This window comes from Lepidochelys kempii, chromosome 6 (genome assembly GCF_965140265.1).
Source record: "Lepidochelys kempii isolate rLepKem1 chromosome 6, rLepKem1.hap2, whole genome shotgun sequence".
NCBI lineage: Eukaryota > Metazoa > Chordata > Testudines > Cheloniidae > Lepidochelys > Lepidochelys kempii.
The window spans coordinates 22,420,047-22,436,314 of NC_133261.1; the positions used below are offsets into that span (position 1 = coordinate 22,420,047).

Here is a 16,268-nt window from a genome sequence, read left to right on the forward strand (position 1 = left end):
CTTCATGCCAGTAACAGACTACACAAACACAAACTTTTTTTCTGCCTGCAGACCTTTTTAAGGGTACAGGTGACGTGACCGTGTGTATTTAGTAATCTATGATGGGTGTTCGGCAGATAGGCTCAGGAGCCTCCGTCAGGTATACAAATGCAGGTTCTGCCTATTCTACCTGAACAAGGTCAAAAGAGTTGGCCTATGGCAATTACTCAGGATATGGAAGCAAAGTGGAAAGCTTTCATCACCAGCCCATTTTTTTCACTCTGTACTCCCAGGGTTTTCTCATTCAGACCTCATCATTTGGCACACACCACAAATCCTGTGATCAGGAAAGTGACAGTCTCAGAACAGAGGGTGAATGGGCTTGAAGACTGAATTAAAACTAATATATTACTCTGGCCTTCTGTATCACCTTACAGACAGGAATGGAATAAGCCCCATACCGCCCCAAAGATGGTCCTCCCAGTTCAGGGTTGACACACAGCAGCGGGACAGTATGGAGGGAAGTCTGCATGGGTGAGGCCTGTGTCTCATCAAATCTGTAGACTGAGTGGATTTTAATCACTAGGACTGTCAGTCCAGTACCAGCTTCCGAGTGCGCAAGACAAACATGCGCACATGCTGATGGCCTCACACTTGTGTTCCCTACAGTCATGACTCTTGTGTCTCCTTTTGCTTTGCAGGGAAGGCAGGAAGGAGCTCATATTGACCCATGGGAAGATGCTGACTTCACCCTGTATAAAGTCACAGACAGATTTGGATTTCTGCAGTAAGTTACTCGTTTCTCCTCCCAGTCACCCTTCAATGAAATGGACATTATACAGTCATACTCCGTGCAGAAGGATGTCCTGTAACAGCTCCAGCAACCTCAGTGCAGGCTGCTGTATGGCCTTATTTGATCAATCCCAAATGTCTAGAAAGGAATGGCAGTGTATCTTCTCCTTCTGCATCCAAGCGTGTGGAAACCTTCTGATGTTGAAATGTCTTATTTAGACATTTTTGATCAGTAGTAAACTTTTAAACATTCCCAGCTTGAAACATTTTGGCTTATTAAACCAAGTCGAAACATTCAGGCTATTTTAACGTAGTGCTGCATCTGTCTAAGCTGGTGCAGTGCATCATGGGAGCTTTAGTTCAGAAGCCTCATGTCCCAGTTCTTTATGGGCCAGAATCCCCAGTTGGACTGAATCTCCCAGGATGTGGTCATGGGATGCCCATGATGCACTGCAGCAGTTCCACCAGAGGAGAGAGCAGAGCATCATGAGAGACGTAGTCCAACCAGGGAGCCCGCCTCGTAGAAGAGAATGGGAGCACGAGGCACCTGAACTACAACTCCCATGAGGCACCATGACAGCTCAGGCAGATGTAGTGCAATGTCAAACTGGCTTGAAATGAAAAGTTTCAATTTGGTTTGACAACCAAAACCTTTGAATTGTCGACCTGACCTGAAACTAAATACTTTGTTTCAATTTTCCTAACAGAAAATCAAAATTTTTACAAAATCAAATGTTTCCTGTGAAACTGTTTTTCTGTTGAAAAACCATTGACAGAAAATTGCTGATCAGCTGTACTAAGCAGTCTCTTTAAAACTCTAAGCTTTGAGTGATTGATTGTCCTCTGATTTAGACCGTCTCTATAAGGCAACTAATTTTAATTTGGTCCCTCAGGTGTGGTCAATTGAAGACTGCTTGTTTGCATTGTACAGTATATTGTTTTCCATACCCCTGTTGCTTGTTGATTCAATCAAATCCTTAATCTTTCAGTGAGCATGAGCTGCCAACCCGCAGTGCAGTGGAAGAGAAGGTAAGAGCTGTCAGCTTTACTACCTATGTGGCTCATACCTTGCAAAACATGGTGCTAAATGGAAAGGTGCTTAGGTCTGCTTTTTAAACAGCAAATACAGACTTTGCAGCATGGCCAACTAATCAGATTTTCTCCAAAAATATAAAAACCAGCATCTCCTAAACTGATGCTCTGGAGTTGATGGAGCGACACCTTAGCACAAAGTTACAGGAAGTCAGTGCTCAGTGAGGAGTCGTTTCATAATGCTGTGGTAAAGATGTGAGCTCGGTTGGAGAGACCAGAAGGCACCTGAGAAAGCAGCAGAACTCTCAGTACTGCAGCTGAGCTTGGAGTAGGGAGAGGGGGAAGCTGGGGAGTTTCTTTAGTCCTGTGCAGCAGTTCTGATGTGGAGAGTGGAAGGTAGGAAAATGCCATGAAGGTGCAGCACAGATCTTCATGAGAAGCAGAGTGTGAGAGCATAAAATGGAAGTGATCTATTCACAACAGGCCTGATCAGACCTTCCAGTTAATGGTTCCATTTTTTTCTTTCAAATCTTGTTTCCTATCCCTTTCAGTTTCGTTATTATTAGTGCTTTTTATTTCATTGTTCCAGACTTCGGATAATTTATTTTTCTTGCTCCAGTGAAATCATAAAACTTTATTTAAGACTTATAGGCAGGAAAGAGGTTGATAGTCAGCCCCTGCTGGGAGAGTGGTCTCATCTCATGTGCCTCTTGCTCTCTCTGAGCATGGTGGAAGAGATCAACAGGCTGCAGCTTAAAGTCAGATGGGCATCCAGATGCCTTAGTGACTCTGAAAATCTCAGCCTAAATGCTTGATCCTCACTGGATGAAAAATGGAAGTGTCTTTGAGTATCCTGCTCCCCATTCATGTCTCCTTTAAGTTTTTCAGTGTTTCTGTTCCTCCTGTGATGAGTGCTAAACCACCTGGCTAATTGTGTTATTTGCATATCTCTAGGCATGGCTAGTTACTCTGTGTAGATGAAATGAGTGCTGCAGTGGGGGAGGGTCAGGATCAGCTTCTACAAGGAAGTATTGGGAACCCACATTTAGGAACATTAATGAAATTTAGGAGAGCTCGACTCATGCAATATTTCTAAACATCTGATTCAGCTGAGACTAGATGCTAGATCCCATTCAGTCACTTTAGGAGGGGCTAGATTGCTTCAGCTCACTGCAGGAAACCTATGCAGTTAGAGGATATTTTTCTACAAGTTCAAAAGCCCCAAATAAAAAAAATTAGATTAAAACTATAATAAAATACACTTTTTATTTTGAGATCACAGAGCTTAAAGGTTCTAAGTGGTGTCCTCTTCTCAACTACACTGCCACTGGAAATAAACTAGAGTTCACCTCAAAACAAAAATCCCTGTAACATGCTTGCTTGGGTTGTGAATAATAAGGGATGACTGAGCTCAGCTGGTAAAGTTGCGGCCATTTGACCTCAAGGGAGCTGATTTGGCTCTGGGTTGTGGTAACATGAATGTCTAGTTTTGAGATCCGGGCTTAAATCCCCTGTAGTATCTGTATACTACCAGACAGACAGAACCCAGGGTAATTTGTGGCTGGATGAATTCCTAAGTATCTGTTACCTGTCAAGGAAGTTCTCCTGTTGAAAGAATTGTCTGTGTATCGTGGTTGCTTCCCCCTCCTCGCCTCCACTACTGCGTGTAGAAATTGTCTACCCCTGTAAGTACTTTTCCCTCCGTTATACCCTCTACCGCAGATACAAAAGGGTAGGGTGGGAGGGCTGAATGTGAAATGTCATTATCATAAGGTTAAACTGAATGAGGATGAGGAGTTGTTTTGTGCTTTCACAAGAAGCATTTCTGTAATGTTTGTTTTGATATGAACTGACTCTCTTAGCAAAAGCTGCAGGAGATTGAACGAGTGGACAAATGGCTGAAGATGCTGAAGAAATGGGGCAAATACAGAAACAGTGACAAGGTGAGGAGATTAATAAAAAAAAACAAAAAAAAACCCACTTGTAGTACTATAGGGGGAGAGATTGTGATGTCCTTCCCTTTGAGCTAGTCATTTTTTCCAAAGGTTTATAAAGAAACCGGAAACCCCTGAAAAATGCTTTATTTTATTCTTCCTTTTAAAGTTTAATAATGTGTTGGCTCAGTAAAAGTGCTGACTGTTGTGACATATGGGGCCAAACTTTGAGGGCCTCCTAAATTCTGCCTGCAAATTTGGCACTTGTCCCCATTTGTGCAAGCGCCAAAAAAAAAAAGGCCACCTTTGCTTGTGAGCCTTTCCATGCACAACTTAGGAGGCCCCTTGATTTCTAGGCCAGTTTCCTTGACAGATGAATGTGGGGGATATTTTTATTTGCCTAGGATTTACCTGCATACTATGTATCCTGATACTGATTTGATTGTCTGAACCCATTTGGCTGCTAACTGAGGCTATTTTGTGAACATCACCAATATGCCAAAATACGGGACTTAAAATAAACTCTGTGCAGAACAGCAATGGAAAAACCTAGTTATTTTAAGAGGTCATCTAAAAATCACAGTGTGAATCAAAACACATTTACTTAGCTTCTAGACTGTAGATGGAGTAGGAGGGAAGCATGAAACCAAAACTGCACTGATGATCATACTCTGTGAGGATGTGGGCGTACCTTTGGGTAAGAATTCAAAAACCCAAGGTCCTGTGTGCTCTGTTGGGGACCTTAAGCATCCCATAACTTTTTTCATACAAGTAGGAATTTTCCCAGGTGTCTTTGCAAAAATACCCTCTGCTGCTCCTTTTCACTCCCGCTTCTGTTTTCCTGTTCTCTAACTCAAAAATGGTTGCATTTCATTGGTGGTGTGTGTATGTGGTGTGTAAAGCACATTTGGATGCTTTGTGTCATTACTGTTATACTTTATCCAAATATTTACTAAAAGAAATGTATGTATTCTAACTAAATTTTCAAATGAAAAAAGGAAAAACCTGTTACCACATCACTATCTCTGTCTGTGTGAATGGTGGTGGGTGTTCTCACTGGCAGCTGTCATTTTGGAGCTGCTTCTGAGCAGGAAGTCCAGACTGTTGACATGTCTGTCCTATTCTTCCTGCTTGTGTGTAATTCTAGTTGGTATCAACATAACATTACTTAACACGGGGCAGAGTGTCTAATAGTTTGGGGACAAGACTGGCAGCCAGGACTCCTGGCTTCTATAGTTTAGCTATGCTTCTGAATTATTGAGAACTTGGACAAGTCATTTAACCCCTCTGTGCTTCCGTTTCCCAGTCTGTCAGTATTTGTACATCTATAGTCTAGTCCAGCCTCCTGTGCTGAGGCAGGACCAAGTCTACCTAGACGACCTCTTGAGGTCCCTTCCTGCCCTACATTTCTATGATTCTGTGATCTCCTGGAAAGCTTCATTAATGTTTCTAAAGTGCTTTGAGATCTTCAGATGAAAAGTGTTTAGAAATAGACAAAGCTATATTTAAAAAAAAAATTTAAAATATAACAGCATTTACGTTTTAATTTTTCAGCATTTCCCAGGCACTGGTAGGATGAGTTGGCACAATGCCTGTGAAGAGGTGGGCAGGCATGTAGTCCACAGATCTCAACTTTAATGAGCAGAGGTCAGGCAACACCCTTGCTTATGACCTAACAGTGAATGCCAAGATAAAGTATTTTTATAGTTAATTTGTGAACATAGTTGATTCCCAGCACCAGTCTCGCTTCCTACATGTCTAGACTTGGTAGTCTAAAAATGATATATTTTTCTACTTCTGCAGTGGAAGAAACACAAAATTACACAACTGTTCACTCGAGTGATCTCATTCGATAGAAACGTGCAGAATGTATATTTTTATAGTCTTCGTAGAGACTCATAGTAGGGACTTGAATCCTGGTAAAGAGCAAACATTATTGTGACCATCTGTGCAGGATCTAAATAGATGGGGGACTGTGGGACAATGATGACCTTGACATTACCAAGCATCAGAACAGAGTCACATGATCCCACATTCAACATGATTTTTAAGAGGAGCTGTAGTTATAGAGCAATCAGTAGTGAAGATGCATACAAATACTCAATTTTATTGAAGAAACAAAACAGATTTTTCAGACTTGACATTGATGCCAATCTGAGTATGAAAGGGACAGGGACACACTTTGTTTAGATTTTATAGCCCTTCTGTGTTCAATTCAATGTTCTTTTAGTCATTCTCTATCACTCGGTAACCTTAGTAGGGAAAAATATGGGAGCCCTCCAGTGGCCATAATAATCCCACTAACTTAAAAAGTCAGTCCTAAGTGGTTGGTAGCATATTGGATAAAGTGTCCTCTATTCTAGAAGGATTGAACCAGGTCCTTCAGCTCTTAATGCTTATTAATGCAAAATTATTACTGACCTAAATGGAAGTTTTGCCTGTGTAAAGACTGCAGTGTTTGGTTTAGAGCAGCGGTTTTCAACCAGGGGTCCGTGAGATGATTTCAGGGGATCCACGAAGCAGGGCCAGCAGTAGATTGGCTGGGGTCTGGGGCAGAATCCCGAAGGCCCCAGCCCTGGCACCCTGTGGGGCCCTAGAGTTTTTATAGCCTGTTGGTGGGGCCTCAGAAGGGAAAGGTTGAGTACCCTGGATTAGACTTCACATCTGTACTTGTAAATTGAAATTAATTAACCCATCGATACAGTTTTAAATGAACTCTTATCATGAATCTAAAGTTGAAGGGGGAAAGAGCTGATGCAATATACTTTTGCCTACATGTACAAAAGTGACTAGTTATTTTGATGCCCAATTTGAGACACCTTAATGGGGCCTGATTTTCAAAGGGTAGGTGCTCAGTACCATTGGATAATCTGGGCTCTTTCTAGGGTTAAAGGTGGTCACCCACAATTATAAGTATGAAAATATAGGCCTTTACATGTAAATAAAAATCCAGATGAGAAAAAAGGGTATATTTTAAAATAACAGTTTGGCTAGAAAAGGGTTAGCAAATTAAATGGTCAAGTTAAAGGAAACTTGGGGCATAATACAAGGGGGGGTCACTTGGTTAACTTAAATTAAATAAAATTAAACAACAGTAATGAGGCCCTATAAAAACCTGAATAGGATCCAGCTTCAATCTGTTGGTCACACTGGATTGTGTGGGTAGACCCTTCACATCTGTGCCAGCAAGTCTGAATCTGACTCCAGCTTCTTCATGGAGACGCAGTAGCCAGCTGCTCCACTGTACCATTAGCTCATGCTGTATTTTGTCCTAAGTAATTATTACTGCATCTCTATCATAAGCAAAGATGGTATTGTATCTTTTTGTACCTCGCAACTGGATGGGGCCCAAATGTTTCAACAGGGCAAAATTATAATAGAACATGAAACTTAACATGAGTCCCGATTAGGTTCTTGACACAAACACAAATGTGTTCTTGATACAAACTGTGACCTCAGTTTAATGACTTCTGATGTCAACAATTTACAATAACTTCTTGGGTTAACAGCAGTTAGAGCAAATGTGGGTCCAAACTGGCCCTCTCCTAATGAGAGATTGAGCTCTCATTCCTTTATTTCAGTGACTGAAAAGCATAGAGCTCTTGTAATAGAATAAATGGAATTATTTATAATGAACCACAAGGGTTCATGGTTCTTCCAGACAGATAAGACATTATCCCAGTGCCAAAGAGCTGACATTTTGCTCCCATTGACTTGAGAAGGAGCCACATTAAGTGCTAAACAGTGAGGGGGTGCGGAAACGATAAGCCAGATGACGTACAGGAACATAAAGAATCTTTGACTTCGCTCCCATTCCACCCTAGCAATTCCAATAGAAGCTTCCAATGGCAGAGATTTGGAAAGATCCCATATGCTATACATGGGGAAACCTGTACATCCAGTATTGCCCGTATATGCATGTTGGAACAGTGACACTGTCATGCAGCATGATATTAAATATAAAATTGCAGGGAAATGCAACCCAAAGCTCAGCTCTGTTTTCCGAAGCAGAGCTTTGAACTGCTTGTTCCCTCATCCACAGTAATTTCCTTTCACTGATAGTACAACATTTGCATTGCTTTTTAGATTAAAGTTGCTGAGATCGCCTGGCCCAGAGGGCTGAATGGTCTCATGAATTTATATTGTGAGTTTAGAAGTTGCACAGATTCCTTCTGCTGGACTCAGTGGATATCTGAGAGCAGTTCAGATGCTGGCCTTAGAGAACCATGAAACTGAATAATACTATTCCAGTGTGGGAATGTGATGTCTTGGAATGAAATCAACTCTAAAGTTTTTCTAAATCAAAAGTAAAATCCACTTGCTTAAGCTGATTGTAAAAAGCAGTCTATCATTTTTGCTCCAGTCCCATGGCAGTTATTATACAGTATGCACTTTTTTAATGCTCTCTTGTTCTCATCACTTCACTGACACCCTGCAGCCTGTTGTCTTGAGTGATCTCTGTAGTATAGCGAATGGAACCGTTTGTTAGGGAAACTGCCAGTGGAAAGGCCAACCTTCTCTTTGCAATAAGATTAGTAATGCTAAACTAAATCAATCAGTCATGCTGACTGACTGCTTTTATAATAACTAATAAAAAACCTTGTAGCATAAACCGTTTGAGTTTAAGTAGCTTTGGAAGACTTCTCTATCCTCCACAAGTAACTTCACCTCTAAATCTCTCCTACTGTATACATTATTTTTCTACCTTTCTTTGTTCATCACCTTCCTATGAAGGCGCTCATCCCTTGCCTAATATACCTTGGAATTTATTTTTAACAGGGCAAAACTCACCTTTGAGTTAGCATCCAACTAAGCTGCTTGAGACTTGTGAACTTGTTAACATGTTGTAAATACCCTGGTTGTGAGATTTCATTGTCAGCTTATGTGGCCAGCTGTTGACAGTCCCCCTACCCACCGGCTTCCATTCCCTGTTGCCCTTTCTGGTCGTGAGGTGTCTACTGGCTTTTTACACACAATCTGACTGATCCCACTGCATGGAACAGTTTGTGGCTGGCAGGAGGAAGTGGGCTCTTGCTATCACAATCAGGGATAATAAGTTAGTTGTTTACCTAGCTCAATGCCAGGCTGCTTTTAACTTCCTACAGCAAAATAAAATTTCCTTGAACTATTTCTAGGGCTGGACAGGGTCGTATAGGGTAATTCAAGTTTCCTTGGGAATAAACGGCTGAGTGCTGGAGATAGCCATCAATCTGATAATTGTATAATTAACTTTTGCTCTCTTCAAGCCTAACCAAGCAGTCTAAGGGTATGTCTGCCCTGCCATATAAAACCCATGGCACAGAGTCTCAGCCAGGTCAGCTGACTCAGGCGAGAGGGCTAAAAATTGTATTGTAGAAGTTCGGTCTTGGGCTGCAACCTGGGCTCTGAGACCCATCTACACTGGAATTTTTAACCCTGAGCCCGGTGAGCCTGAGCCAGGTGCTCTGGGAGAAGAACCTGAACTTGGGCAGCCTAACACCCCCACAAGCAAACAGTGGAGGCCTCTGCAGGTCTGAACAATCTTGATATCAGAATCTGACCAGAAGCAAAAAGTTCCACTTGAATTATGGAATATGGTTATTTATTTGGATACGGACTCCAGGTGCATCCTATCAGCTAACTAAAAATTATAGTACCAAAATCACATCACCGAAACTGAGGCCCCAGGAACATTTCAGCCACTCCACTGCGTTCCATACCACTGCAGAAAAACACAAACCCACCACCAGTCATCACATATCCTAACGCATCTCCCACCCTTCACGTTCCTCCTCTGCTCTCTCCCACAATGCCTGCTCAAACAGGTGAGCTCTGTGGTGAATCTGGGAGGTCGGTAGATTCAGGCTATTTCAGACAGAGGAGAGTGAATTCCAGAGACACAGAAAACATCCTGCTAGCAGCTCCCTTTCTTGTATAGCAAAGTGGCTCCAGCACAAGTGCCAGGGCTGATCTCAGAATGGCACAGACAGAGGTGCAGCCTTGCTCAGGCAGGAGGGTCTCAGGCTGTTGCGAGGCCAATATGTCAGACCCAACACCTTAAATTCCACTTTGGAAGACATTAGACAGCCAACGTGCAGTTCACTGAGTACTGCTCTCATATTCGAACAGCCAGATTCTCAGTTTAACAAGCCAGTTGTTGAAATCGGCACCGGCTTCAGCTTAGGAGTGTATTTTAAGGTGTTGCCCCATGTAGAGTGCACTGCAGTTCATTCTAGAGATGACAAAGGCATGGATCACTGTGTGGTAAATACCTATCTGTATGGAAATGTCAAGATGGATCTACAGTGCAGTGTTTTTGACAGTGCTGTCCATTCTTTAGGTGTATCCCAAAACACTGGATGCCTAGGTACTGTGACACCTTAAAAATACTAAGGGACACATCATTTTACAAAGATAGATTATGCATAATCTAGTGCTTTCTTAGTCAGTTGAGTTGTGGAAGTACGTTAATAAATATGGATTGGATGTATTTACCTTTTAATTTAATTCCTTTGCTGGATAGTCTGTTGGGCTTTCTAGCTGCCTGTGTGCAAATAAGACTACCTTCAGTGTGCGGTGATTTTTTTGTTTAATCTTTGCCATAGCTAACAGACAGCTGCTACTATCCACAGAGTCCTCAGTCCAGAGAATAGGGAAGACTGTCTTACTGAAACAGACAAAACTCAGTCAAGAATCTGTCTACTCTGCAGCCTAAAGAAGGGAAGGGGTACTCAAGCAATAACCTGTAGAGAAGAAGTAATTTAAGAGCGAAAATGGAGGGGGGAGGAAATTAATGTTCATTGCAAGGGCTAGATAATTGCCCTGTTCTAAATTGGAAACAGGCAAAGCTTCATTACTAAAAACAATCTATTGCTAGACTCTAATGGGACCCTTTCAAGCTAATACTGGACCAAAAAAAAGAAGCCTTTTTAAAGTATAGCACAGGTTAGGATCCTTCAGCTAGCAGTAGATTCCTTTGAAACACCAGAAGTTCTCAGTAAAGGGTTTCCCATTACCAAGTTTCCTCTCATGCCAGCATGCTTTACTGAAGCTTCTAAACATCTCGATGTCTTGAGCACTACCCTTTCAAACAACCACCGTCCAGGAACCTACAACATTCTCACCTTTGTATGAGTTTCTTCAGTAATGTGGTGATGTGAAATATCATGTGGCAGCACTAGCTAGTACTGAATAATGGCCTCTCAAGAACCCTATCTCACTTAGCAGAGAGGACAACTTGGGAAAGGTTTTATTTGATATCTGAGAGATCCAGTGGTGTCAAGGCAGGACCAGGAAACAGAGTATTTGCTTACATTCCCTAGTTTAACGCTGATCTGTAAGAACTTGAAGGCAAAGTATTCAAATGTATTTAATCATTTCTTCATGGGCAACAAGTATGGTATCCTCCTAAACTAAAAGCAAAACAGAACCGCAAGCCACATTCAGGTTAAAGGCTCAGTGCAGGACCTTGGGGTTCCATGCTGTCACTAATAGAGGAGACCTAGTACCAGGCTTACTCATAGCGCAAATTTTGTACCTGTAACTGTTACAGGTAAGGGTATGTGTGACAGGTTGCCCCCCTTCAAGGTGCCACCTGATGTGTTGAGATGCCAGTGAGCCTGCCTGTTCTGCCAGCATGGACCCCCTTTAACCTGTCTTGCTGAACCAGGCTCTTAAGCTTCCTTTAGCAGACGCACAGGCAGGGCCACACCCAGCTGCAGAAAGACACAGACACTGAGATCAGCTCTGGGAAAACTCAGCTTAAGGGACTTGCCCCAGCACTCAGGTGCGCACCTCCCTTGCAGTGCAGACCCAAAGATATATTGTCTTGCGCTGTATAGAAAAATTTGCACAGCACAAGCTCAAAAAAATTCGTCCTCTTCCTCAATGTGAAGAGAGATAAGCACAGCTTTTTGACCTCCTTCCCCAACCCCCCCCCCCAGTTAGAAATTGCACAAACTGGGTTTAATAATAAACAAAACAAATTTATTAACTATAAAAGGCAGATTTTAAGTGGTTAAAGGGATAGCAAATGGAAAAAAGCAGATTACTAAGCAAATAAAACAAAACATGCAAACTAAGCTTGAGTCACTAAAGAAATTGTCTACAAATAGTAATTTCTCACCCTAAATGTTGTTTCAGGCAGATTAGAGATTCTTGAAAGCCAGGTGCACTGGCCTGTAGCTTGAAACTTCAGGTGGTATTACTCACAGGCTAGATACCCTTGGCTCAACTCTTCTCCCCTCAGTTCAGTTCTTCTTTTCAGGTGTTTCCTAGTGTTTTTTAGGCGGGGAGGTAGAGGAGAACCCTGATGATGTCACTCCCCTGCCTTATATAGCTTTTCTGTATGGCGGGAACCCTTTGTCTTCTAGTGGAAAAACAATGGCATTCCAAGGTGGGGGTCTAGTACCAGGTGACTCAGTCACATGTCTCGGCAGGGTTGTAGCAGCCATTACTTGCAGGCTGTCTGGAGCATCCACAGGAAGACTAAGCTCTTTCACAGTACATTGTCTTTGCTGATGGGACATCAGCGCAGTCTGGCTTTTCCATTGTTATACCTGAAGGGCTAGTTGTGGGTGTCATCCAAAGTAGCACATTTGAAATACAGATACATGGTCAAGATTCCTAGCTTCAGATACAGAAATGATACAGGCATACAAATTGGATAATCACATTCAGATAATCACATGCAGTAAATCATAACCTTTCCAATGATCCTTACATGAGCCATCTTTCATAAAGTATATCTCTTATGCGATATCCATAGCATAATCATATTTCCATAAAGATGTGGAGTGTAACGTCATGGTATGATTTCATTTTACTAAAATAACTACACAGGTATAACCTGTGGTGTGGACACTCTTAGATTGGTATAAAGGTGACTTATACTAATATAGCTTATTCCCCTCACCATACTATTATTTATTTTGCGTGTGCATAGTCGTCTAGCCAAGCGATGGCATCTTCAGTGGTGGGATGCAGTTCTTCTAGGCCACCACTGAACCTAGTCAGAGGCATTCATCGACAATGTGTGTCATCGTCTGTGTCACACCACAGCTGCACAAAGGGCTGTCACGAAGGCCCCAGCGATAGTGGTAGGGTGCACGGAGACCATGCCTGGTCCAGAACCTGTTCAGCAGGGACCGTTGAAGACTGGGCAGGTCAAAACGAAGCAGGGAGATTGTGGGGTCGGCAACGCGGGACTGGTTTTATAACAGAGATCCATTCCTCTCGCCAGAATGTTTCCTCCCTAACATCCTGGTGTGGCGGATGAGACCATAATAGGTGACATGATGGCAAACGTGCAGCTGGTGGCTTAAAAAGGTCACTGCTATGTAGCTATACTGCTGTACACCTTTTGACCAATATAACCATGTCCACACGAAGGGGCTTGTAGTGCTTTAAGTATACCAATAAAGTTAAAGCAGTACAACTTTCTAGTGTAGGCAAGGCTGAGCCCAAAGCCTGCGTGTGCTACAGAGTTAGTGGAATAATTAGTTTCTGGCCATTAAAATAAATGGAGTTATGCCAGGAATAAATTTTGACCCACTGTGATTTGGCCCTGGGGGAGCAGGGAAAGAGGAACATGCGGTGTGGTTGTTCCATAACTGCCTCGAGCTGCTGTGGGTGTGCCCCAGATTATCTGGGAGGGGACTCCCTTGGAAGATTCTCAGCCAACAGATGGTCTGTTTTTAGGCAGAGTCTGTATCAGCATTACAGAAAAGACCAGCCTCACCTCCCTTTTTCTCTGATCCTGATGATGTGTCTGTGCAGTGACTGCTGCTTAATAAAACGAAGGCTGACAAAGCTGCTCAGGATGAACCAGCCAGTATGCTCAAATGCTCTTTAGTGTCTGACCGAGCCCCCCAAGAGTGAATAATCTGTCAATCCTGGTGGCAGCAGAGGGAGGGAAGGGCTGGCAGAGAGACGGTTGTTGCAGTGTTGTTCTGCCAACAGTTGGTGAAATCAGGCCCCCCGATTCCTGCAGCAACACCAACAACTGGAATAAAAAAGAACGTGAACCCCTGGCTGTCCATATCCGTGTGCACACCTAGGCTGAGTACCACTGTCTTAGGGCTAGTCTACACAGGCAACGTTCAATGGGGCTTATGGAGTCACGGCAGAGCGCTGGGCGGGGCGCAGCTCCCACGAGGGGCACAGCTCCCAGGGCAGGTGCACCGTCTGCACTGGTGAAACTTGCAGTGCTCGGGGGTGTTTTTTATAATAAACCTGGCAAAGGTCTTAAATACGACTTGCAGAAGAAAAACATCCCACTATGTTTATTCTTCTTTGTGCTATACCATGGAGGCCTGAAAGCTATTTCATTTTTTTCCCCCCTTTTATTTTGAAATAGCAGGACTGTTAAGTTTCATCATAGCCCTTCAGCAAAATCAGGTTTTTTTCCCAGGACTGGAGAACTGGCTCGGAACCTTTCTCAGCTCTTAATTGATGAGGCAGGAGAATTTGAATCTCTTAACAGAGCTTTTCCTCCCAAGTGTGTGTATGAGGGAGGAAGTATTAGCAAAAACAACTGAGAATTGGGCTAATAATCCCTTCCCCTCTCAGTTGCTCAGGTTTGTTTCTAGTGATGGATGTCATAATCCCCCTAGTTCTCCAGCTGTCCACAGCGTTCTCCAGCAATACAGAGAAGTGAAGACTTATGTGATCTCTATGAGTGTGAGAGAGATAGAGAGAGAGAAAGGCAGAGACCCCTTCTTTATTTTATTTTTTTGTGGGTGGAGGGGGAACCTTTCTGCCCTCCTCTGAACATCATTTAAAAAAGAAAGTGACTCCCTTTCTTCACTGCTTTTTCTCTCTGCAGCAAATGAAGAGAAATTGTTAATGCTACGCATGGGGCTTTATCTGTGGGGCTCACGTGAGTGGCTAACTTGCACTGTGCTCTGAAAGCTTACTCTAACAGAGCTAACGCAACTCATTCCAACTAACCCTGGACATCTTAGAAGAGTGGCAGTTGGACTGGATCTGAGGCTGTTGCCTCTGGGATTGTAACTATTCTTCAGGTTCCAGCTCTTCCCTCCGTCGATTGCTTCTTGCGAGTAGTTAGGCTGGGTTTACGCTACAGCCTGGTAGCAGTAGAACTACGTCGCTCAGGGGTGTGGAAAATCCACGGTGGAGACAGCGCTATGTTAATGGGAGGACTTCTCCCATCCACGTGGCTACTGCCTCTTTGGGAGGTTGAATATCTATGCTGACAGGAGAAGGTCTCCCATTGGGGCAGGTAGCATCTTCGCTAAGACCTACAGCGGCACATCTACACCTATGCAGCTTGTGCTGCTGCAGTGCTAAAAGTGTAGTCAAGCCCTTAGGCTGCTTGCTGTCAGACCAACTCAGAAACAACTGGTATCCATCAAAATATACTGCACATGAAAGTTCAGGTTTTAAATGACTGTTTAAATGTTTAAATCAAACAACCAGCTTTATGGTGTGAAAAGGAATTGAACAAGTTTTCTTTCCTGGGGTTCGTAACGGGAAGCTGCTTTTTTTGTCCCTGATCCCAAAGATCTTCAGAGCTCAGCTCCTGCTGTCAGAGCCGAGGTTAGTAAATAATCACAAAGGAGAGGGAGAGAGGGAGCATGTTTCCTTTATAGATGGGTCATTAATTTTACGGGAAGAGGAGCTGTCCTGGCACTGGCTCATGCATTAAAGGTGGTTGCTACCTTATGATAAAAGAAGGCATTTTAAAAAAAAAAAAATTGTATTTATATTTATATTGATATATATATTTATATATATATTTGAAGCTGTTAGAAATCCACATCTTATTCACCCTGTCTTTGCCTGGCAAATTAATAGGTTTATGATGGATAGTGACAAAATGAAAGTGGGTCAAGTGGGCAAGAGATTTTTAGTTTGTTTTTGTTGACACCTGATTAACAAAAACGCTTAACAGCTGGAAGAAAAGCCTTTTGGTTAGAGATTCAGCACCCCACCCTTTTATAAAGGCTGATAGCACTCTTCCGTCATAATGCTGGGTGCTTTTCAAGGGAGACCATAAGCAAAACGGGGGCAGAAGGGTGGGGAACTTAGGCTTGATCTGATATTTTTGTGATTGGGGGAAAAAAAAAACTTGTGATAAGCAGTTGCAGAGCTTTATCCATCATGAAGCCTAGAAAGGAAGGATGATCTTGTAGTTAAAATGCTGAACTGGACTTCAGGAAACTTGGGTTCAGTTCCTGGCTTTGCTAGTCTTCCTGTTTGACCTTGAGCATGTCACTTAGGGCTTGTCTACATGACGGGGTAATGCACCCTATGGGTGTGTGATTTCTAAAGTGCACTAACATATCATGCATTAATTAGTATGTGTAGATGCTGCTGGTGTGGACTAAAGGTTCTCAAGTGTGCATTAATGTAGTATTGTGCACTAGGGAACCTTCTGTGCACACCACCAGGGTCTACTTTGACCAATTAAAGCATAACATATTACTGTGTTTTAGAAGTGTCACTCCCTCTAGGATGCATTGCTGCTCCATGTAGACAAACTCTTAATGTCGCCATACTTTAATTACCAGCTGACATTTCTTTCTCCTA

At 42.8% G+C, this 16,268-nt stretch overlaps 1 protein-coding gene across 2 annotated transcripts in view; it reads left to right on the forward strand.

Moving 5' to 3' along the window:
- LOC140912546 (uncharacterized) overlaps nt 1-16,268 on the forward strand; it is a 178,145-nt gene that overhangs the window by 121,322 nt on the left and 40,555 nt on the right. The window contains exons 4-6 of one of the 2 annotated variants that reach the window (XM_073347095.1): nt 681-766; nt 1,761-1,800; nt 3,666-3,746. In XM_073347095.1, coding sequence (XP_073203196.1) covers nt 681-766; nt 1,761-1,800; nt 3,666-3,746 — 207 coding nt within the window. Of the gene's footprint in view, nt 1-680; nt 767-1,760; nt 1,801-3,665; nt 3,747-16,268 lie in introns of those variants that run through there. The other variant, XM_073347096.1, reaches the window with a different exon arrangement.